The sequence below is a fragment of the Mchenga conophoros genome, linkage group LG6 (genome assembly GCF_057382185.1).
Source record: "Mchenga conophoros isolate Kocher_MC1m ecotype Shallow Benthic linkage group LG6, M_conophoros_male_GT1.1, whole genome shotgun sequence".
Classification (NCBI taxonomy): domain Eukaryota; kingdom Metazoa; phylum Chordata; class Actinopteri; order Cichliformes; family Cichlidae; genus Mchenga; species Mchenga conophoros.
In genome coordinates, this window is record NC_140531.1 from 42,247,964 (window position 1) to 42,269,828 (window position 21,865).

At 48.6% G+C, this 21,865-nt stretch overlaps 2 protein-coding genes across 6 annotated transcripts; one reads left to right on the plus strand and one right to left on the minus strand.

The window, feature by feature from the left end:
- Positions 1-63: 63 nt before the first annotated feature.
- On the minus strand, positions 64-8,391 carry LOC146573365 (uncharacterized). 5 transcript variants are annotated; one of them, XM_085278175.1, is made up of 5 exons: positions 8,316-8,391; positions 2,434-2,777; positions 2,256-2,363; positions 1,459-1,978; positions 64-834 (listed from the first exon to the last, which is right to left on the minus strand). In XM_085278175.1, exons 2-5 carry the CDS (start codon positions 2,578-2,580, stop codon positions 599-601), a joined length of 1,011 nt encoding a protein of 336 aa, XP_085134301.1. In that variant the 5' UTR covers positions 2,581-2,777; positions 8,316-8,391; the 3' UTR covers positions 64-598. The 5 variants fall into 5 exon arrangements, with proteins under 5 accessions (XP_085134301.1, XP_085134304.1, XP_085134302.1 ...); XM_085278178.1 differs by having other exon boundaries at positions 2,434-2,664; positions 8,316-8,349; XM_085278176.1 differs by lacking the exon at positions 8,316-8,391 and adding an exon at positions 6,895-8,295 and having other exon boundaries at positions 2,434-6,864.
- A 5-nt stretch (positions 8,392-8,396) lies between these two features.
- Positions 8,397-21,477, plus strand: patl1 (PAT1 homolog 1, processing body mRNA decay factor). The gene is made up of 20 exons (XM_085278161.1): positions 8,397-8,520; positions 11,592-11,697; positions 12,751-12,978; positions 13,054-13,308; positions 14,969-15,045; positions 15,246-15,326; positions 15,452-15,646; positions 15,838-15,939; positions 16,625-16,711; positions 17,213-17,430; positions 17,509-17,650; positions 17,758-17,875; positions 17,959-18,056; positions 18,697-18,756; positions 18,866-19,011; positions 19,099-19,258; positions 19,331-19,456; positions 20,036-20,127; positions 20,802-20,951; positions 21,033-21,477. The coding sequence occupies exons 1-20, from the start codon at positions 8,506-8,508 to the stop codon at positions 21,052-21,054; spliced, it is 2,478 nt and encodes an 825-aa protein (XP_085134287.1). The 5' UTR covers positions 8,397-8,505; the 3' UTR covers positions 21,055-21,477.
- The last annotated feature ends 388 nt before the right edge of the window (positions 21,478-21,865 follow it).

Here is a 21,865-nt window from a genome sequence, read left to right on the forward strand (position 1 = left end):
TGATTACATTTCATGCTGAAATTTTGAGCTCTAGTTTTTAAATTATGTCAAACAATATTTGATTCAAAGTTTGAGTTTATTTTCCACTAAAAACGACCAAAACCAGTCTCACTGCGAGTGTGTGATCTCTGATGCGCCCGTCCTGACACACGCTCATATTGCTTCGTCTTCTGGATTAAAATCGCTGCCCTGCTCTTTATTTTTCCGTTGCCGCGGTGAATGGTGGTATCGGAGCTCGATTGGTGATGGCTTTCTTTCTCCACTAATGAAAATAATCAGAGCTGACTTTGTGGAAGTGGAAACTGAGTCATCTGGAGCTAAAGCTGCTTCCTGGAACAGGAACCATCACATGAATACTGCACTGATTTTTAAAATGTAAGATTTCAGAGATCAGCACTTCAGTGTTTACAGATTCAGCTGGATGCATGGATGAATGCGTAATGTGATTTTGGTCCAGTCTGTGTCAAACATAAAGCAAAAACACCTTAAAATCGTTTAAAATGATCATTTTTCCTCCAGTGTGGAAAACAGCACAGTGCACAGGCTGGAGTCCAGAAAGTCCACAGCTTTGTGTGACATTTGATACCACGTGTGAGTTTTAGAAGACGTAATCCAGCATGACGTGCGTGTGCCGATCGCTGGGAGCGCGGCGCCAAAACGTCGGAGTCCACTGTGGCTTCAGCGCCACGTCTCCGTCCACGTCTTCGCTCCACCAGCTGCCGAGTAACCAGAACAGACACTTGGCTGCTAAGTAGAGCGCTCCAGCGCCGAGAAGAAGCTTCAGGAAGCCAAAGTCCTCGCCGCCATCCCGCTTCTTTGGTTTTCCACTGAAAGCTGAAGACAGAAATTCAGAAAGTCTTTAAAATGGAATCTGGCTCGCGGTGTAGCAGCTCTGAACAATCACGTCTAAATATGGGAGCTTCATTTCTAGGTTCATGTCCAGAACTTTTACAGGAGCCAATTCTTCAGCAGACCCTACAGGTGATATAAAAAGCTAAAGTAAAAGCACAGATATGACACCAGCTCATTGTCTGTAGGGAAACATGACACACATGGTTTGATTTTAAATAAATAGCAGAGGTTAAAGGTCACATTACATCATAAAGTCCTGGCCTTTTAACAGGTGCAGTTGCTGCTACAGCTCATGATCATCTGAAGCAGTTAAGTGGAAAACGACTGGACGTCTTTTTTTAGATGTTTCACCTCATCACTGAGACTTCTGCACATCTGGATAAGACGTCCAGTTGCTTCCAACTCGAGTGCTTCTTGTGAAAGAAAACCAAAACGACAAATCATAAAAACAATGCAAATCTGGGGAAATAAAACCTCAAACGAAGCGCACATCTCAGCTTGAACTCGGGCGACCTGACCAAAGAAGCCAGTCAGACATATTCCACATTTTCTGCCATTAAAAACTTTTACATGTGAAGCTAAACTGAACCCTGACTGCAGGTTTACCTTCACGAGGCAGCTTCCAGTAACTGTACGCCGGTAGTTTCCTGTAGTTAGCTGCAGGCCCGCTCTGTGCTGATGTGTTGTAGCTGTAGTGCACGTGCTGCTCGTAGCTGCTGGGCTGCTGTGTGGATCCGCTGTAGTACTGCACCACGCTGCAGGTTTGCTGAGCTGATGGATCCGAGTAGGGGGTCTCTCCTATGCCCTGGAGCACATTTACGTAGTAGCCCATCTGGATGAGGAAGCTGGTGAGGTCCAGCTGGGGGTTCTGCAGGGCCTGGATCAGTTCACAGCTGATTTCAAAAGTCCTGTCGAATCTGAACCTCCCAAAGGCGGCTGGGTCGTGCTCAGTGATGTACACCGTCTCCACCACCCGGGTCCTCACCCGGTAACCAATGATGATGCGATCGATGTTGGAGTTGTTGCTTCTGACACCCGACCGATAATTTTCCCTCACGTACGCCGGCAGGTGTGCAGAAGCAGGATAAGTTTCTGTGCTCAGGTTGCCAACCTCAAAGTACGTAACCTGGAAAGAGAGTAAAGATGGAGGGCAGAGGCTGTCACAGGAGGAATAAAACAGCACTTTGCCCCTACAGTCTGAGTCCTACTCCCACCTGCACGCTCCCGCCTTTCCCCTTCTTCTCATTTCACTTATAATGACATGTTTGCCCATTCAGATTCCAGCTGAGAGCTTGAAACCTCAAACTGAAGTGTTTTTACTGAACCATAACCAGCTGGGCGGTTCCCCTAACAGGAAGCAGACTGATCTCTACCTGTGAAACTACCAAACAAACATGGCACACCTTACTCCTGCTCTTCCTGGGCCTGCTCAGAACAGGAAGGAGCTCCTCCATGTTTCCAAACAGGTGGAAGCCGAAGTTCCCGTTCTCCGGCTGACAGTCCGACACCAGCTGTGGAAACACATCAGGTGTTAGTCTGATTCACACACACACACACAGACACACACAGACCTGATCTTACCTTCATGGTGACCACCAGCTGGACGACCTCGCAGGTCACACACTGGTTGGAAAACCAAAAGAGCAGCTGGAGGCCGTGTCGTGGAAAAGGACGGCCAAACCCTGAATACATCAGGTTCTCCGGAGTGCAGAGCTGCCACTGAACCATGGTGGAGCTCAGCACGCAACACACTCACACACATGCAAGTATTCAGGAGCTCTGCTTTCACTGTGAGGAGGCACTGCGCTGTTTCTGGTAAAAATGCAAAAACTGCACTTTGATGTATTGTTTAAATTCCATGTGTGCATCAGTGCTGAGCCAGTGCGCAGCTGTTATTATGTAGAGAGCCGCTCGCACAGTTATAACTAAAGAAATAACAAAATAATCAGAGTTAGAGATAAAAAATGCATTTCAGTAAAAGATTTCAGTAAGTATGTGGCAATATTACAGCTCTACTGTGGGATAAAACACACACACAACAGCATCTCATTTTTGCACATTTACAATTTTACTTTTTCACGTGTAAAACTGCAGATACAGTACTGTGCAAAAGTCATGAGTCACTCATTTCTTTATATTTTGCTGAGAAAATAGAAATATTTTATTATATTATATTTTAATAATATCATACTATTAATAATAATGTAATATAATATTATTATATATTAGTTAATTATTTAAAATAGACAATTTACTGCAAAGTGCACATAAATGGATGATTATTATTATACATAAAGCTAAAACAGAGTTTGTACAACTCTAATGAGACTGGAGGTGTTATTGCATGAAGGATCAAACTCTGATTGTACGATTCTATTCTCATAATTCCAACTAGGGATGGGTATCGTTTAGGTTTTATCCGATACCGGTGCCAAATCGGTACTTTTGAAACGGTGCCGGTGCTTAAACGGTGCTCGAACCGGTGCTTAAAGAATGGAGAACACAAACTTTGTCCAAAAACCTCTCATGTTCAGCTGTTTTCCACTTTTTCTTTGGGCATTTTAGCCTTTTTGGCCAGGGTGAAGGGAGTATCTGCCATCAAACAAGAAGACATGTAGCTATGATGATGTTTGCTAGTTCACCTTACATGCATTAATGTAATAACGTGGTTAGCCTACTCAACGTAAATTACACACGAACAACATTAAGCTACTCACGCAGAGAAGAACAGCTGCTGCTGCATCATCATCCTCATCATTTCTGCTGCACTGGCAGGGCTAGGGGCCAGAACTCTCCTCTTCGGGTTTTTGGGGGATGTTGCTCCGGGTCCGATAACTGGCAACCCACCCAACGTGCACAGTGTGAGGTCTCGCAGCAAGCTATCAAATACGGCGCATTTCTGGGCTTTTAAAAAAAACGCTATGCGTCGCCAGGTGTTTCATCGGATTCGAGGTGTTACCTCCTTTGACAGTATCACAGTATCAGCTTAAAGCACTTGTTGCTGCTGAGTTTGCATATTTTGCTGTGAAGTACAGCCAGACTTTGACCGCTTCACCTTGGACATTTTTAATCTGTAGCTCTGCTCTAACAGAACGTACGTACCTGGACCCGCCTACTATCCTCGGAAACGTAAAATGATTGGCTAGAAGTGTATCACAGCTCAGGAAAAAAAATCACCGAAATGTGCGCTGCTTTTCGGTCTGGTTACTACCGTTTATGTCAGAACCGGTGCCATCATGGCACCGGACACCGGTACCCATCCCTAATTCCAACAATTAAAAAAAATTTAAATGCAGCCTTTCTATGAGCTCAACAAACATCAGCAAACACACAAACTGTTTGTCTCACGGTGTGTTGCAGCTAAAGCTCCAGCTGCTTATTTCACAGGGAGAGAGAAGAAAGAGAGCTAACATCACTCAGAGATGGAGAAAGATAAGAAAGAAGGACAGGAGAGGAGAGGAAGAGGAGAGCTTAGAGGTAAAGGAAGGACGCTCATTTAAAGCTCACACGGAAGTCCTCGTGTTGTTAAATCTGTACATGTCACATTATGTTTGTTCATATAAACTGAGGCAGACTAAATGTCACGGGTCTGGGTCCGTTGGACCCAGTATGTGGAGTTTCATGTTTTTGTTATTCTATGTTTGAGGTTATTATGTTTTGGTTTTAGTTTGCATCAGGGATTGTTTTCTTGTTCTCTTGTTGTGTTTATGATGATGATTATGATGTTTATTATTTGAGTTTCATGTTTAAGGATTTGTTCTCGGTTGTATCTCACGTTTAGTTTAGTTCAGGTTCCATGTGTCATTCTGTCTGTCTCTCAGTGTCATGTCTGCGTCTTGGTGTGGTGTTCTCATTTCCTGTTTTATTGTGAAGGTCTGGGTCTCATGTGAGTGTGTTCAGTTTTACCTCTGTCTCGTCTTGTTGATCATTCTCAGCTGTGTGTAATTCCCCTGTGTTTCTCTGGGTGTATTTAAGTCATGTCCTCCGTTATTGTAGTTGCTGGTCCGTCTGTGTATTCCAACCTGCCTCATCTGTGTTTCTACCATGTCTCACCCATGTGTTCTCCCTGCTGTCCGCCGTTAGTCTCTTCTGGTCGTTCTCGTTAAGGTTTGTGCTCTGTAGTTTAGTTGATCCCAGTATAGTTTAGTTCTAGCTCCATTTGCCGTTTGTATTTACTTTCATGTTCAATAAACCACCTTTACACCTTCACGACTGCCTGCATTTGGATCCTCCTTCATTTCCTCCACACGGCTCACCTCACTCGCCGTGACAGTACGGACCAGCCAGATATGGATCCAGCGGCATTCACCACACCCACGGAGCTTCGGGACCTCATCACGAACTCCGCTTCAAAAATAATCAACCTGTGGCTAGAGCATGAGGGAGAAGCATTCCTCCACGTTCTGGAAGCCAGACTGCAACAGCTGCTCACGGATTATCCCTGGCTATTGGACTCACTACACCCACTCGTGCAAGACTTCATCCTTCACGAACTTCACCTACACCCACCAGCCGCTACCGCTTCCCAACCCAGCCGGACGCCGGAGGTTTTGCCCGGCCCGCCGGAGGTTTTGCCCGGCCCGCCGGAGGTTTTGCCCGGGAGGAAGCGACTATCGCGCCACTGGCGCGTCGCCCCACAGCCGGAGATTAGGACTTCGGAACTGCCGGCTGTGGTGAGTGGAAAAGACGCTCCGTCTGTTTCACCAGTTCATATGACTGTTTATACCGGGGCTGTGTTCGTTGAGTCAGCTGCTCAGCCGGTAGCTCGGTTAGCTGCCCAGCAGTCGCTAACTCAGTCAGCTGCTCAATCATCACCTCCATTACAGTCACAGTCAGACCCAGTAGACACCATGTTACAGTCCATAGCCCAGTCAATAGCTCAGTTGGCAAGAGATTCATCAGCCTTATTATCAGTTCAGCCAGCCACTCCACCACCTGTTACTACTTCGCTACCTGTAGCTCAGTTGCCACCAGTTCAGCAGCCTGTCCACTCATTTACCCAGCCTTTATCCTCACAGCCTCATTACAAGCAGGGAACACACTCCACACAAACTTTTGCTGGTTCATTTAAGCTGGCCATCTCAGAGACAGTTGCTCCCTCTAGGGCCTCCCCAGAGGCTGGGTGTCAGTCACCAGCCAACTCTGGACCCCTAGAGGTCAAGACGCCAGCACCAGCAGCCTCACCGGAGAACTCACCAGAACAGCCTCGGCTCTCAGCACCCCCTGAGAGTTCAAGTGAGTTCACCCGTCCGCCTCAGTCCTCTGCTAAGTGTATTGGGGAACACTTTCAGCCCTCTGAGGACTGTATCCCACTGTTGCTGCCTGAGTCTAGCCAAAGTGCTGCTCAGTCCCAGCCAGTGTCCCCACTGGCAGAGGTCTCCGTACCTGCTGCTTCAGAGACTGGTTCCACTGGAGGGCCTGAGGAGCCCGTCCAGTCTCAAGTCATGTTAGCTGGGGGTTCAGGTGAACCCAGCCAGCGTCCTGCCTCGTTGGCTGGAGGACCTGAGGAGCTCGTCCAGTCTCACGTCATGTTAGCTGGGGGTTCAGGTGAACCCAGCCAGCGTCCTGCCTCATCGGCTGGAGGGCCTGAGGAGCCCGGCCAGCCTCAAGTGTCGTCTGCTGGGGGTTTAGGAGAACCCAGCCAGCCTCAAGTGTCGGCTGCTGGAGGGCCCGAGGAGCCCGTCCAGCCTCATGCCACGTCTGCTGGAGGGCCCGAGGAGCCCGTCCAGCCTCATGCCACGTCTGCTGGAGGGTCCGAGGAGCCCACCCAGCACCACGCCTCGTTAGCTGAGGGTCCTGGAGGACCCAGCCAGTACATCCTCACATCTGCTGGTGGTCCTGGAGGACCCAGCCAGCACATCTCCACATCACCTCCTGCAGCATCACCGCCGTCAGGTTCCGCAGCCGTCCCGCTGCCGTCAGGTTCCGCAGCCGTCCCGCTGCCGTCAGGTTCCGCAGCCGTCCCGCTGCCATCATTCGCGCCTGGTCCGGCCTCCGCGTCCTCATCTGCGCCTGGTCCGGCCTCCGCGTCCTCATCTGCACCTGGTCCGGCCTCCGCGTCCTCATCCGCGCCTGGTCCGGCTTCAGCTCCGCCTTCGTCTGGTCCGGCCCCGTCTGGTCCTGTGGTTGCCACGCCGCCGTCAGTGCCAGCTCGACCCGTTCCGCCTCGCCTCTGCCGGCCGTTTTCCGGGCCTCTAAGATGGCATCATGGCCTTCGGGGACGGCCTCCGGAAGGAGTTCGTCGCCGCCGCTGGCATCGCGGCCGTCCTCCGGACCTGCTCAGTGGCCGCCACTACCTTCCAAGAGTTCGGCCTCCAGAACTGTTTGCCCGTCGCCGCCGTTGCCATGTGCACGGTCGGCCCCCAGAACTGTTTGCCCGTCGCCGCCGTTGCCGTGTGCACGGTCGGCCCCCAGAACTGTTTGCCCGTCGCCGCCGTTGCCGTGTGCACGGTCGGCCCCCAGAACTGTTTGCCCGTCGCCGCCGTTGCTGTGTGCACGGTCGGCCCCCTGACTGTGTTATGGACTAGTGGACTGTCGTGTTTTGGTTCTGGACTCTCGTGCTCCTGGTTTTTTGTGTTTGTTTTAGCGTACTGGAACTTATCTTTATCACTCTGTTAATGTTTATAATGTTTTAACCTTCAGCATTGTGTGTGGACTTCACTGGTGCCTACTATGCCTGGTGTATTATTGGTTAGTTATGTCACCCGCCTGTTAGTATATTTTATTTCTATGTTGTATTTTATATTTGTATTTATTATTGCTCTTAACTCATTCTGGGAAGCACTTTGGCATGTGCTATATAAATAAAATTGTATTGTATTGTATTTACTGGAGTAAAGAATTTGAATCAGTATTTGAACTTTTAGTACAAATGACACTAACACTAAACAACTAAACAAATGGGAATGAATGATCTGTCAGGCTGCTGGTAACAAAGTGCCTAAAGAAGCAACTTAAAATGTATTTTCTGCTGAGCTGGCTGTGATGAGGCAGAGTTGGGCGGCTTAACAAGCCAAGAATAAAAAAATCATTCCTCTGAAAATGCTCAGGCACAAGCACAAGTGCAAAAACAGCCCACTGTGGAGACCTACTGCTCAGGACCACTTTAAAACATTACAACAAAGTCTGTCTCGCAGGGAATAATCCAAAGGAAAAAGGGGTGGCTCGGGACTTTCGCACAGCACTGTATAGTTGTAATATTAATAATGTAATCGTTCACATTATTCGCGTATTATGGCTTGTTTTCGATAAATGAAATCACTGAGTTCATTAAAACATTTATTCCAACAACACAACACTGAGCTGAGCCATTATAATGCAGTTCCTTATTTCTAAAAAAAAGCTTTATGATCGTGGTCTAGTCCAATGAAGCTATTAAATAATGACTTTAAGCAAACGGCGAGCTGCAGTGCAGAGAAAATCGCTGCTGTAAAGTCTGATGTGCTGTTTTCTTCTTTATTTACCGTTTTTGTTGTTTTCTCGCTCTGTTTCCTCATTTTCAGGAGGCGCGCTACAGCCCGGAGCGCGAACGTCAAATGCGCGCTCGTTCACGTCGTTCCGTAACGTGGGTCCTAGAGGACGTCCTCTGCTGGCGTCATTTGCGCGCCGCCTAGCTTCCCATGCACTCTCCTTCTCCCGAAAGCCTGCGGATAGATGTTTCGATTTCAGGTGAGTGTAGCTCTGTGGAAATAATCAGGTGTGTTTTCCCGAGGAAGAGTTCCGGTGAGTCCCGGAGAGCTCACGATGACCACAGAGCGCGCGCTGTACGTGCTCGGCGTTCACTATTGTTTATGCGGCTGAACTCGGTGCGGCCTGCGAGGCAGCCCGCTTTCCTGGTGCTGAACCGGGGACGGCGAGCCCTGTCTCGGCCCGTGTGGGTTACAGTACTGTAAAGTAAACCAGCGTCCGCTGTGACAGTCCGGAGTGTCGCAGCGGCCCTGACTGTGTCGTATTCGGCCTCTGAGGGCAGCATTTAATCGACGCGAGTCATATGCGATATCACGTCAGCATTAGCATTGCGGCTAACTCTCTCTCTAACCTCTGCTAGCTGCAGGGTGCCAGAGTGCTGTGATAAGAAACGTTATTGTTCCCAGCAGGTAGTTTAAAAATGGAAGGCTACTAATGGCTTCTCTTGTCAGTACCGTAGTGTTCCTGTTTTGAGTTAATGTCTTCTGCGTTTCATGTTTTTCCCAGTGAAAGCAGGGTCATTGTCTCAGCTAGCTACTGCTAGCATTTGGCCAGTTGTCAATGCTACTCCTAGTATTTACTTACATGCTATAAATGCCAACTCAGGCTGAGGCGTTTCTTTTGCAGCTCAGTTTAGCACACTTTGACCACTCCAAGGCCCAGTGTCGGTTTGAATCAGACTTTCTGGCACCTGGATGGGTTAAATAAAAGTAACTGTCATCACAGGTCCATGTGGCCCTGACAGCACACTGATGATCAGCCAGTTTATACAAGATAATAACGGTGCTGTAAGCTCCAGCGAGTCAGCATTTTATTCATAAAATGAACCGTCGTATAACAAATCTGTCAGTTGCTCGACAAGAATGAATTTACTGCTGCCTCTGAGGACATGCGCAGTGTTTGGTAGGCGTGATCCAGCTTTTTCCAGCTCCGTTTAGATCCAGATACCAACACTGCAGCTTAAGGTATCTGCTAGATATCCACTGATCTGATACCAGTGCTAAAGGAAGTTGTGTTTCTCACTGCGAGGAAGAGACTGGGCATCACTCTCTATGCTTAAGACATCTGGCTTAATTTTAAAATTATATCCTGACCTTTGTAAGTTGACATGGCCACCGTGATCACACCTATTGATTTTCAATCCTATTCGATTTTCAAGTGAAGATTTTCACCGTGGGCTGTCTGTCACAGGTCCTTAAACAATAAGCTTGCCCCGAGTACTCCTCGTTCCTGACACCTGGAATGACCACGTTTAAAAAGTAAACTTAACATAACCTTCTCCCTCACACGGTGCCAAGCTACTACACTTCCAGCACAGTTCCTGAGCCTGGATAAAGTGGAGGGTTTCATCAGGAAACGTAGCACAAGACGGCAAAACAATAAAGAAATATTGTCATCATTTACTTTGATTCAGAGTAAAGCGTGCAAGGCTGCTGCACCTGCATTGTTTGGTGCAATCGTTGCAGTTTCTGTGAATGTATTTTTGAGACCTGTGGGCCATCTTTGATACGTTTTTCTATATTGAGTGTAAACAAGCCTCTGCTGAGAAATTTGTGAAGCTCTTTCAGTTCCTGCGGTAAAGAGTAACGATGCACCCGGATCAATAACAAGATTTATTTGGCGGTATGGATGCTGCCGTTTACTTTCGGCTGCTCCATTAGTTGCCAAGAGGAAGCACAGATTTACGCCGAATGTCCTTCCTGGCACAGCTCTCTCGTTTATCCCGGCTGAGGACGGACACGAGGAGACCCTGAGCAGACCCAGAACATGATGACAAATGAAGTCTTTTGGCTGCTTTGGGAGGATGTAGGTGTCCTCCAGAAGACTGGAGGAGGTTACAGTGGAGAGAGGAGTCTGGGAGTCTTTGTTTAGCTCCTGAGAACCCGTCTGGATAAGCATCGGAAAATTGATGAACATTTTTAAACGTCTTGATGCATCTCAATCATCCAGGAAAGTAAATCTCCAAAAAGTTGATTCTGTTCATCTGGACGCAGCGTTTTGTGGGAGAAACGTTTCGTCACTCATCCAGGTGACTTCTTCAGTCTCAGCTGACTGCAGGTTTCAGTCTTATAAACATACATTTGCATCATGACTGAAACCAGCCCACTGAAGGAACAATGGGCTGGGAGGTCAGGTCCTTAGTCTTAATTATGCAAATTCTCATGACCATAGATCAACAACCACTGATCAAAGACCATGAGTCCCATTCACAGAGATGTCCTGTTTATACGATTGGGGAAACCTGCAGTCAGCTGAGACTGAAGACGTCACCTGGATGAGTGACGAACCGTTTCTCCCACAAAACGCTGCGTCCAGATGAACAGAATCAACTTTTTAACAGTGTCAGCTTGTGTTTAATGTCTCATCAGTTTTACAGCAGCTGAATCAGGATCATCCCTCACATGGAGGAAGGGCCCTGAAGCAGCAGCAGGACATATTTTAAGCAATAATATTTATGTGTCACTAGTAAAACACGTCAGCTTTTTGAATTGATTGTCTCTGAGACTCACTGAACTGGTTGTGTGTCAGATCGGACACACCCAGAGGATGCTTTTGATTGCAGAGCTCTGAGAATGAATAAGATCGTGGATCTGATTTACTATAAATGTCTGATGGAGCCGTGTGTCGAGCAGGACCATCCACACGATTTAGAGGCCAAGAGGGTTTTTCTCATGCTGATGGAGAGAGGGCTTTGGATGACAACATATCTGCAGCTGTAGAAATTATAATAATATTAATAATAATAAATTTTATTTATAGGCACCTTTAAGACCCTCCAGCTCACCTTACAATAGTACAATAACAGTAGCAATATTATAAAACATAGCAAAATACAAATTAAACATAAGGTTAAAAAAAGCATGAAAGTATAAAAGCTAAGCAAGATCAAACTATACTAAGACAGAATCATGGTGAAGGCTTTGCAGCTCTGAGTGTTGAGACATTATTTTATAGAGTCACAGATTATTCTGACGTCCCAGTCGCAGCTGTTCGGTCACCTCGTCTTTCACATCTGTAGATCTTTTCATCCCTCTTGTCCTCCTTTATTTTAGTCCCTGAATGAAGACTGTATGCTGGAGGAGGAAGATGATGGATTGATAGAAGACGAAGATGAAATCGATCAATTCAATGATGACACTTTTGGAGCCGGGGCCATCGGTAAGAAAGAAACATCTTTTTTTTCCAGTCTGACTCTGTTGTCTAGACGAGGTGAGGTTGTACTGTGGATCTGTCCTGTCAGATCTCCTGGATGTTCGTATTAAACACGCCTGGCTAGTTTTTTCTTGCTCTCAGGCCTGTCGGACACGTCGTGCACACAAATTGCTCAAACACAGTCTAACAATAACAAAATGGAGTAAACCAATGAGCAGCATCGGTTCTCACAATGACTGATAAGTTTCTTTGCTGTTGTGGAGCGTGCAGTGAAATGTTTGAACCATGAAACTGAGTTAGCTGTACGATAGCAGCATCAGCGCGTCAGGAACAGGGTCAGCTCCTTCACTTAGCTCGCAGCATTTCTCAGACTCTGCTCTGACAGGCTGATGACTGAGAGGGTGACTTATACCCTGATTATCTTTGAGTATCTGCAACAACATCTGCTTTTTATTAGCACACAGGCCCAGCTGTTCTCACCTCCTTTCATTCAGTGAGAAAAGACTGAATGTGCTGCTGAAGCATTTAACCATGAACAAGTCATTGAACCAAGGATGACATGTAGGCCACAGTTTTACTGGAGTCTTCATTGCTACTGGAGAGAAACTCATAATTATTTTATATATTACTGGGGAGCTAAATCTGTAATTTATTGGTAGATTTGTATCACTAAGCTTTTAGAACATTTAGACGCTCAAATCGGTGGCTGCTGTCAGCCTGGTTCTTTATTATAAGGAGCGCGGTGCTGCTCGACTGCAGAGAAACCGTATTTTAGATCACACGAGCTCAGTTTCTGGATGACAGCGCTGCCGCTCGTTTACAGCCCCGGTATACTCTGATATTTTCCAAGAGGCCCCATAAACGAGGAGGTCACATGTACGTGCGACCTCTGAGGGTTTGAAGGCGCTCTGTGTGTTTATGAACACGGATTCTCATCCTCACGTCTCTGCTTTTATTTTGTCGGATGGTTTGTGTCTTTGCATATTTGTCTGTGGTGACCTTTGACCTTTCACATGTGATTTGGGGCTGCGCAGATTTGATGTTCTTTGTTTGTTCCAGATGACGACTGGCAGGAGGAACACAAGCGCCTCGCCGAGCTCGATGAACGGGACGAGTTAGGGGCGGGGCTGGGGTTCGGAGGAGGGGGGATGGGAGGGGACTCAGACTTGAGCACAAGCGAGCGCCCGTCCTCCACCCGAATCCCTTCTTCTGTAGTCCATCCCCCTCCACCATCATCCCTCGCTTCCCTCAGCTTCTCCTCTTCCTCGTCTAGACTGCCGCCATCAGGTAGGTGATGTCATCAGACGCTGAAGCATCAAGTGGAGATCGGCATCTTTTAAAGTCTGTAATCTCTCACTTCAGATGTGGAGGATCGAGTGGGGGAGGGGGATTTGGCCGAGTCTCTGGCCAGGCTGATCCTGGACGCTGACCCGGCCATCGCTGGAGTCGGGGCAGCTGAGAGACCCGGTCTGCCCCCCGGCTCCTCAGGATCCGGCCTCTCCGCCCTGCGGGGGCTGGACCAGCCCAGAGTCCTGCCGCAGCCCTCCCCCATCCTGCCTCCCACCCAGCCACACCAGCATCCCCAGCACCAGCTGCCTCCCGGGCTCCCTGCGTCAGGTGAGAATGAGTCGACCGCTCAGTGGGCTTTATTTTTAAAGATGTCACCAAGATTTTAATTGCGTGCGTGCGTGTGTGTGTGCGCACCCTGACTGTGGATCTGTTGTCACATGACTGTTGGTCACAGTTGATTCGTAGCGTCTGTCATTTGGTCTCTTTTATATGAGCTGGTTCGTGTGAGCAGCTTCATTTTGGGGAATTTAAATGTTGAATAAGTTTAGTATTTAGTATTTAGTATTTATTTATTTATTGTCATTGTCAAGAACAATGAAATTGCGTTTGGGGCTTCCATACAACCCAAAAAAAAGAAGAAAATAATAAATACCCCTTAAAACCCAAGTGTACATATTTAACCCAGTGTGACTCCAATGCAATAAGACAATCCTTAGCAATAATGTTCGTAGAAATTCAGACAAAGACCTGAGAAACATGACAAAATACAACAATGCACCCATTCAATATTATTGTACTGTGAGATATGATATCAGATATGATAGTTATCTATTTAAGAAGAGGGGGGGGGGGCAGGAGGGGGAAGAGAATAAAGATATGATGCACCAATGCAGACCAGTTCATTGCTATTAAGAAGTTGGATATGGTTATTGTCCGTGAGAGGGGGGCAGAGAGTTCAGGAGCCTCACAGCCTGTGGATACAGGCTGTTGGCCAGTCTGGATGTTCTGGCCTGTATAGACCTGTACCTTCTCCCTGAGGGCAGCAGATGGAAAAGGTGGCGCGCAGGGTGATGTTGGTCCCGCAGGATACTGTGCACCCTCCTCAGACAGCGAGTGGGGAAGATATTACTGATCTCTGGCAGACTTGTTCCAATAATTCTGCCAGCTTCTTTCACCACCCGCTGGAGTGCTTGCTGATCGGCCTTGGTGCAGCTGTTGATGAAATTTCATATTTTTAAAGATGCACTTGGTTGTTTTCTTTGATCGATCTGTTGTTCATCAAAGAGTCGTTGTAAGAAAGCTTGGCGTCTTAACCCACTGGCAGATTTTGGAGCCTAAAGGGTTGATGTTGAATTCGTGGCTGCGATGCTCAGAGCAGACCTACCTGCTGTTTGCTTTCTGCATGTCGGGAACTTGGGAGGTAAAACCAGGAGTCATTTTCTGCCTCATGAGAAACGCTGGTATCCGAAATTTGGAAAAGCCTTTCACACACTTGGAGCAAGAAAGTATTTGTCTTCCACAGCATGTCTTTATCCTGTCTTCCTTCTCTCACCAATCACAGCAGATGGCCCCGCCCCTCCCTGAGCCTGGTTCTGCCGGAGGTTTCTTCCTGTTAAAAGGGAGTTTTTCCTTCCCACTGTCGCCAAAGTGCTGCTCATAGGGGGTCATATGATTGTTGGGCTTTTCTCTGTATCTACTGTACAATATAAAGCACCTTGAGGCGACTTTTGTTGTGACATATAAATAAGATTGAATTGAATTAATGTTTGACAGTAAAACTGAACAGAAGCAGATCAAGTGAACGCCTCGTGTGAGGCTGCTGTGCTCTCTGAAACTGCCGGGCAGCTTCCCAAAGATTCCCGCTCTAGGATCAGGCCGGCGATGACTCCATGTTTCTGCTGTTCGTTCAGCAGCTTAAGTTCACATTAGCTCCAGAAGCATGCTGTGTGTTTGCCCTGTGTAACTGAAACCTGCTGTTGTGCTTCAGGCCTTCCTCCCTCGTCCATGCTCAGCTACCAACAGCAGCAGCACTTGCTGCGCAGAGGCACCGCCCCCATGGGCCAGGTCAGTGTTTTTCCCTTCATGTGCCGTATCAGACTTTGCAGCGTGGCAAAATGTTTTTGAGAAAATTAAATTGAATCATGCACCAAAAATCTCCGAACAGGTGGATTTAAGATTTCCTGTCTTGTGTTTAGTCTGATCACTGCAGCAGAATCGGTTTAAGCCTGATGTGCATGTTTGTTTCTTGAATCTGTCTCTCATAGATGAGCTCTCACAGTATTTGGGAGAACAGCATGGGCTTTGGCCCCGTGAGCGTCACCCCGGGATTGCTCACACACATGGAGGTTAAACTTTACTCTTCTTATTGGATAGCTAACCGTTCAGTTTAGGTGTTAATTCTAGGATCAAACATAAAGAAATGAACGACTAAATACATTAATGTTGTTATTGTTCATATTTCTGTCTTCAGGATAATCCACTCATGTCGATAATCAAAGAGGTGGGCCATCCTAAACGAGCTCCTCAGGGCAGGAACGATGAGGATCTGTCAGAGAGGGCTCCTCCTCCACGCTCTTCTTCCCCTGTGATTGGCTCCCCTCCGGTGAGGGCGGTGCCAATCGGGACTCCACCCAAACAGCCGATGAGCCACGCGCTGAATCACCAGGTCAGAAACAGGAAGTCTTCCTGCTGGGTGTCCCTCCCTGCTGTGAACACGTGTTTCTGTCGCAGGATTTAAACGTTGCCGTGGCGCCGAGATGTGCTTTTAAGGTTACGAAGCAGAACGGCAGGCGTCCGGCTGCGTGTAAGGGCTCAGTCTCTGTTAACCCCGCCCTCTGTCTGTGTGTGTTTGTGTAGATCCACCATCCCACTGCGGTCCACGTGAGAGCCCCGGTCCAGCACAGATACCCCGCTCCTTTCCCCGAGCGTCTGTCTCCCAACACCCTCCTCAACATTGCTGTGAGTGTTTCCTCTCCACCCGCTGCCCCGTCTGCGTTAGTCAGCAGACTCCTGCGCTCAGGACGGTGCGCTGCAGCGTGTTTACAGGCCAAATAGAAAAGACATCACAGGTTTATTTTTGACAGGAATCATACTGGTGAGGATTTAATATCATGTGGTTTTCATTTACGCGCCACGGAACAATAAAAGTGCTAATATCACTGTTTGCTGTATTTGTTGATGAGCTAGCAGCTGATTGTGTGGTGACCTCCACCAGCACCTGATCAGGTGGTTCAGCACTGAGCTGATGGAGGCTGCAGGGTGGAGCTGTGTGATTTGGGATCACAATGAAATGATTGCACTTTGTATTGTAGCTTAATCAGGATGACTGAAGAGCGTTCAGTCTGTGTGGGGCTGATGACATCAGCAGGTTTCTGTAGGTGAACCTGCGGAGGCGGAGCCTCGCGGTCACCACCAGGGCTGTGGATGAAAATACTTGAACCTGTGACTGTGTGGACGGCTCGAGCTGCTGTGTGTAGTCACACCCACAAAGGTCCAGGAAGGACCCGTCTATGTTTATAAAGGCGGGAATCATATTTACAGCTTCGGCCCAGCTGCTCCGATTTTAGTTTTCCCCACAAACAGCGCGGTCATGTGACCTCATCACCGTGTTTTACTCTGACGTCACTTTTTTGTGTGTTGTCAGAACTCTCCTCTGTGCCGCGGCCCGTTCCCCCCCAGAGTCGGTCCTGTTCTGTCGCAGATTCAACGCGCCCAGCTGCTCAACTCTCAGGTCAGACACACACACTGGCAGACTTGCATACATGTTGTTATTACACATATACGTGATGTTATTACACACAGCCAGTTCAATTCCACCATCAGGGTCTTTCTGTGTGGAGTTTGCATGTTCTCCCCGTGTTTGCGAGGGTTCTGTCCTCCGGCTTCCTCCCACAGTTCAAAGACATGCAGTTAGTGGGGATAAGTTAATTGATCAAATTGCCCACAGGTGTGACTGCAGGAGTGAATGTGAGAGCGAATGGTTGTCCATCTTTGTGTGTTGGCCCTGCAACAGACTGGCGACCTGTCCAGCGTGTACCCCGCCTCTCGTCCAATGACAGCTGGGATAGGCTCCAGAGCCACCGGCGACCCTGAAAAGGAGAAGCGGATGGATGTTTTTACATACATGTTGTTATTACTTACATGTTAGGCTACCTCGTTAAGCGTGATCGATGACATGTCAGCGAACGCTCCCTCACAGCTTCTCAGGTTCTCGACTGTCCCGTGTGTCCAGGTGGCAGGATTTCCCCGCGGCGGTCCTCCTCCTCTGCTGCCAGGCGGGGGAGGTTTCAGGCCCTTCTTCGGAGGCCCTCCTCCTCCGCACGGTCACCGAATGGGCCCCCCACCACCTCACGGGCCTCCTAACCACGCGCCGCCGCTCCGGCACAACACCACTCACCTTCACCCACAGCACCGCCGCATGCTCACCCAGCGCATGCAGAGCCGAGGAGGGTAAGCAAGTGCGCGAGAAACACAGCCTGCTCATTGGTCGATTCGACGCGCGGTCATCGTCTTGTTGCGTCTGTGCAGGGACCGCAGGCCCGGGATGGACCGGCGCAGCAGAGACCCCTACAGCAACCTGATGACTCAGAAAGAGAAGGAGTGGGTGACGAAGATCCAGATGATGCAGCTGCAGAGCACAGACCCTTACCTGGATGACTACTACTATCAGGTGGGTTTCACCGACACTTGCTTCAGCTAAAGCAGCCCCACACGAGTCAGTGTGATGGTTGTTCATGGTGTGTGTGTGTGTGTGTGTGTGTGTGTGTGTGTGTGTAGAACTACTATGAGAAAATGGAGAAGCGTCAGGAGAAAGAACAAGACAGCAGCAAGAAGGAGCACACCACCAAGCTCATCACTCCTCAGGTGGCCAAGGTGGAGCACACCTACAGACCAGGTAACCCACACCAGCGCTTCGCCGCGTGATGTCACATGTCGCGCTGCTGATCGAGCTCAGCTCTGACGCGGGTCTGTCTGCAGTTCAGTTCGCAGGCTCTCTGGGTAAACTGACCGTCTCCAGCGTCAACAACCCCCGCAAGATGATCGACGCCGTGGTGACGACTCGCTCAGACGACGAGGTTTTTATTTCTTTCTACATGCAAACGTTTTTATGCCGACGCTGCTTCAGCTGCACTTTATTCGGAAAGTTTGCTTTATAAACAAAAATGGAGGCTCAGATGAGAGCGGGTTGTTTCTTTAGACCAGGTGACGATCAGGTCGCACAAGAACAAAACACGTTGTGAGACCATGAAGCAGCTGCAGGATCTCCACAACTTCAAATGCTCTGAAACTTGGTGAAAGGTTTGATCACATCAGAAAGCTGCCTCGTGATCGAATCAGGAAAACAGAATTCTGATTAAGAGTCGGCTGGAAATGAGAATAAATGAGACGTTATGGCACTAAATACATCAGTGTTTCCCTCACATGTGTGTTTGTATGTCGCTCTGAGAGAAACCTGAGTCTTTGCCGTTAGCAGACGCTGCTAACAGCCTGCGGCCCAGCAGCTCCACTCGAGGCTGGACGTACGGCACAGCTGGCAGTCGGTGTTACGGTGGATCAGTGTCCCTGTGAAACGAGCTTCAAATTGTCCTGAATCCACTTTATCCACCAAACCCAGCAGGCAGATAGAAACATGTGACACAGCAGCTGTTTGGTTCTGCTTTTCTGTTTTATCAGGTTTCAGCTCCCGTTGATCTTTTTGTTTCCGTTTTCTTGAAGGAGAAACGAGAGAAGCAGGTTTGGAATAAGAGGCGACAAATCCTCTACACAGTGGAGAAGGTAGGACGAGCAGAGCCGTGCACGACAGGATGTTCATGCAGACGGCAGGAAACGCTTCGAGAAATGTAACCTTCCTCCTCCTCTCTCCTCCTCCCCCTCCGCCCTGCAGATGTACAGTTTGCTGTTGGAGGTTCAGGACTTTGAGAAGTGCTTCGTCCAGGCGCCGGAGGAGGACCGCGAGGCTCTGCTGGAGCAGCACAAGAGCAACACGGAGCAGCTCTGCAGCTCGCTGCGGGAGAAAGAGTGGGACGACAGGTAGGAGGGGGCGGCCCTTACCCTGTCCAATCAGCGCCGTCACAGGCGGCTCAGCGGTGTAACGTTTTCTTCTCCTCCTCTGTGAAGAGTGAGTGACGAGCAGTGTGTGATGATCATGTCGGTGAGGAAGGGCAAGCGGCTCATCTCCCGGCTCCTCCCCTTCCTGCCCTCAATGCAGGCTGCTGCTGTTGTCATGGCAATTGCCCGCAACCTTCCCGCTTTAGCCAAGAAGGACAAACAGGACCAGGTAACCCCCACAGGAAGTGACATCACTTTCACCTGTGTCTGTGCGGCGTTAACGCCTCTGCTCTCCCTTCAGGTGCTGTGCTGGTTGGTGGAGCCGGTTTCTGCAGTGATCCAGTCGTTATCGAGCGCCTCCCTCACAGATCTGCTCCAGGAGCTCCAAGGCAGCGAGGGCCAGCTGGCCACAGTGCTGCACAACAAGGTACGCGCCCCACAGCCCAGCCCGGACCAATCACAGAGCACGCGCCTCACTCCAGGTCACCCATAGCAACAGAAGGAAATGCCGTTTGTGCCACTTCCTGTTTCCAAAGTTTCTGAACTTTTTTTCTTCAACGTCACGACCAAACTCCAGATTTCAGCTGCTGCAGCTGCTCTGACAGAGTCTGTGATCACATGATTACACCTGAGCGCTCATTTCATTGTAAAACAAGCCGAAGAGTGTAAAGCTAGCATCACCTGCAGAGACGCAGCTGTGCTCGGAGTCCCTGAAGGATGGACGGGAACGCTTACATCAGCGCACCTGCAGATCCTCACACGCACAGTTTGTCCTTCCTGTTCCTCAAACGTCGCTGGGTTTGTGTCTCTCTGGGATTTTTATCCAGAGACCAAAGAGAACTTTTCTTCTCCTTCAGTATATCTGATGTTGTCAGAGTGATGCGTTGGCTCTGGGAGACGGTTTGGGGGGATTTTTGTTGCTGGTTTTTTTTTTGTTTGTTTGTTTGTTTTAACAAACTGATGTTCGTCCACATGTGTTCACATGCACACGCCTGTTTCTGTCCAGTTTGGCGTGACGCTGCTCTACGTGATCCTGAGTGAAGGTGAGAGGATGCAGAGCTCCGACCCAAACTGTCAGCTCATGGACGACAATCGATGGTGAGCCGTGCGTGTGTCATTTTTAAAACAATCTAACATATAATTGTATTCAGAGGATTCACTGACGCCTCTGCTCGGCTACTTTTCATGTGCTGTGTATAAGTCTTGAGCCACCCCTCGTTTTATATTTTTAAATTGGTCTAAGCAGCACCTGGTCAAAGGTCTGTCAAAGATTTGAACAGTGTCGTTCTTGTACCTGAATGTTTTCACTGTTCAGCCACATGATGCTCAGCCAGTGCTGTGTCTGCACATAACAGACAGATGAACGGTTTCAGGTTTCCTCTGTTACCAGCAGCCTGTCGCAACACAGCTGCAAACTTGGCCCCTCAGTATGGCGTGCACTCAGAACAGAAGTGTGCAGCTTAACATCTAAGTCAGCGTAAAAGGATTGCTACATGTAATAAATGATATTAAAATTAATTTGGAAGATTGTTTCAAATACTTTTGGTTTATTTTTATTAAAAAGTAGTTAAAAATCTTCCAGAATTAACTGAACCTGTAATACCAGTTACCACCACAAGATGGTGCAGTGAGTCATGCGATCTTCATCATCTCTGAAAAAAGATGAACTCCTCTCCATACAGCTGCTGGAGAACGGCGCCCCCTGGTGGGGAAAGTTTGATGTGATTCGTGCTAATGACAGTGAGCATGACCCCGCCTCTCTCCTCCCTCAGGACTGAGTTGGTGTTTTCGGTGACGAGGGAGCTGCTCAGCGTCCCCTCCTCGTCCCTCTCTCCCCCCCTCTTCACCCCTCCCAACCTGCTCTCCCTCTTCTCGCGCTACGTGGACCGGCAGAGGCTCGAGCTGTTACAGGACAAGCTACAGTAAGTGAGCGGCGGACGAGCGACGGCGAGAACACGAGAGGGGCGACGTTAAACTGACGTTGTATCCTGTTTCTGTTTCAGGATCTCTGCTTTGTCCAGGTAGAAGTTACTGCACGCATCGACGCAGCCCCTCCCCCACCCACCCACCCGATGCAGACCTTTTGTTTTCTGTGTGTGTGTGTGTGTGTGTGTGTGTGTGTGTGTGTGCGTGTGTGTGCGTGCGCACTCGAAGTGAAGCCACAGCGGATGATTTTAATCAAGCAGAATCTTTAGTCACTTTTGTTTTTCTGTGTTTAGTGTGTGTGTGTGTGTGTGTGTGTGTGTGTGTGTGTGTGTGTGTGTGTGTGTGTGTGTGTGTGTGTGTGTGTGTGTGTGTGTGTGTGTGTGTGTGTGTGAGTGAGAGACAGCGACACTCAGCGTCTGAATGGGGACAAAAGTTAATGAAATCTGCATTTTTAAGTATCTTGTTTACGAATATGTCTGTGATGAACCTTCAGATTAAAGAAAGTATTTCTATTATATAAAATCTCGGCTCTTTCTGCACACGTGCAAACGCTCCGGACGATTCCGTCCAATCGCAGATCCAAAAACCATCAGTTATGCAAAAATGTGATGTTAAATGTTGTTGTGGTTAATTCACTGATATTTTTGATTTGCATGAGAAACAACATCAGGAAGAAACGACATTCTGCCCAGGTGAGTAATTCACAGGTAAATCATACGAAGGTCACAGAGTGTGGGGCTCACGTCAGTCACCTCTTATCAGGTTTCCCCACGTCAGTCACCTCTCATCAGGGTTTTAGATAAGAAACCAACAAACAGGCCCAATGCCGACTGACCAATCAGGTCTCTGGCAAACGCCCATAGGACAAACTTGGGGGAGGAGCACTTCATGAGCGGACTCTGATCATAAT

Excerpts from the sequence above, each read along its gene's own strand:
- LOC146573365 (XM_085278175.1), bottom strand. The coding sequence starts at position 2,580 with ATGGTTCAGTGGCAGCTCTGCACTCCGGAGAACCTGATGTATTCAGGG. Across the intron at positions 1,979-2,255 it reads CCAGGAAGAGCAGGAGTAAG|GTTACGTACTTTGAGGTTGG; the intron begins GTGTGCCATGTT and ends CTCTCTTTCCAG. Across the intron at positions 835-1,458 it reads CTGGAAGCTGCCTCGTGAAG|CTTTCAGTGGAAAACCAAAG; the intron begins GTAAACCTGCAG and ends TTCTGTCTTCAG.
- patl1 (XM_085278161.1), top strand. Across the intron at positions 19,012-19,098 it reads GAGAAAGAGTGGGACGACAG|AGTGAGTGACGAGCAGTGTG; the intron begins GTAGGAGGGGGC and ends TCCTCTGTGAAG. Across the intron at positions 19,457-20,035 it reads CCACAGTGCTGCACAACAAG|TTTGGCGTGACGCTGCTCTA; the intron begins GTACGCGCCCCA and ends GTTTCTGTCCAG.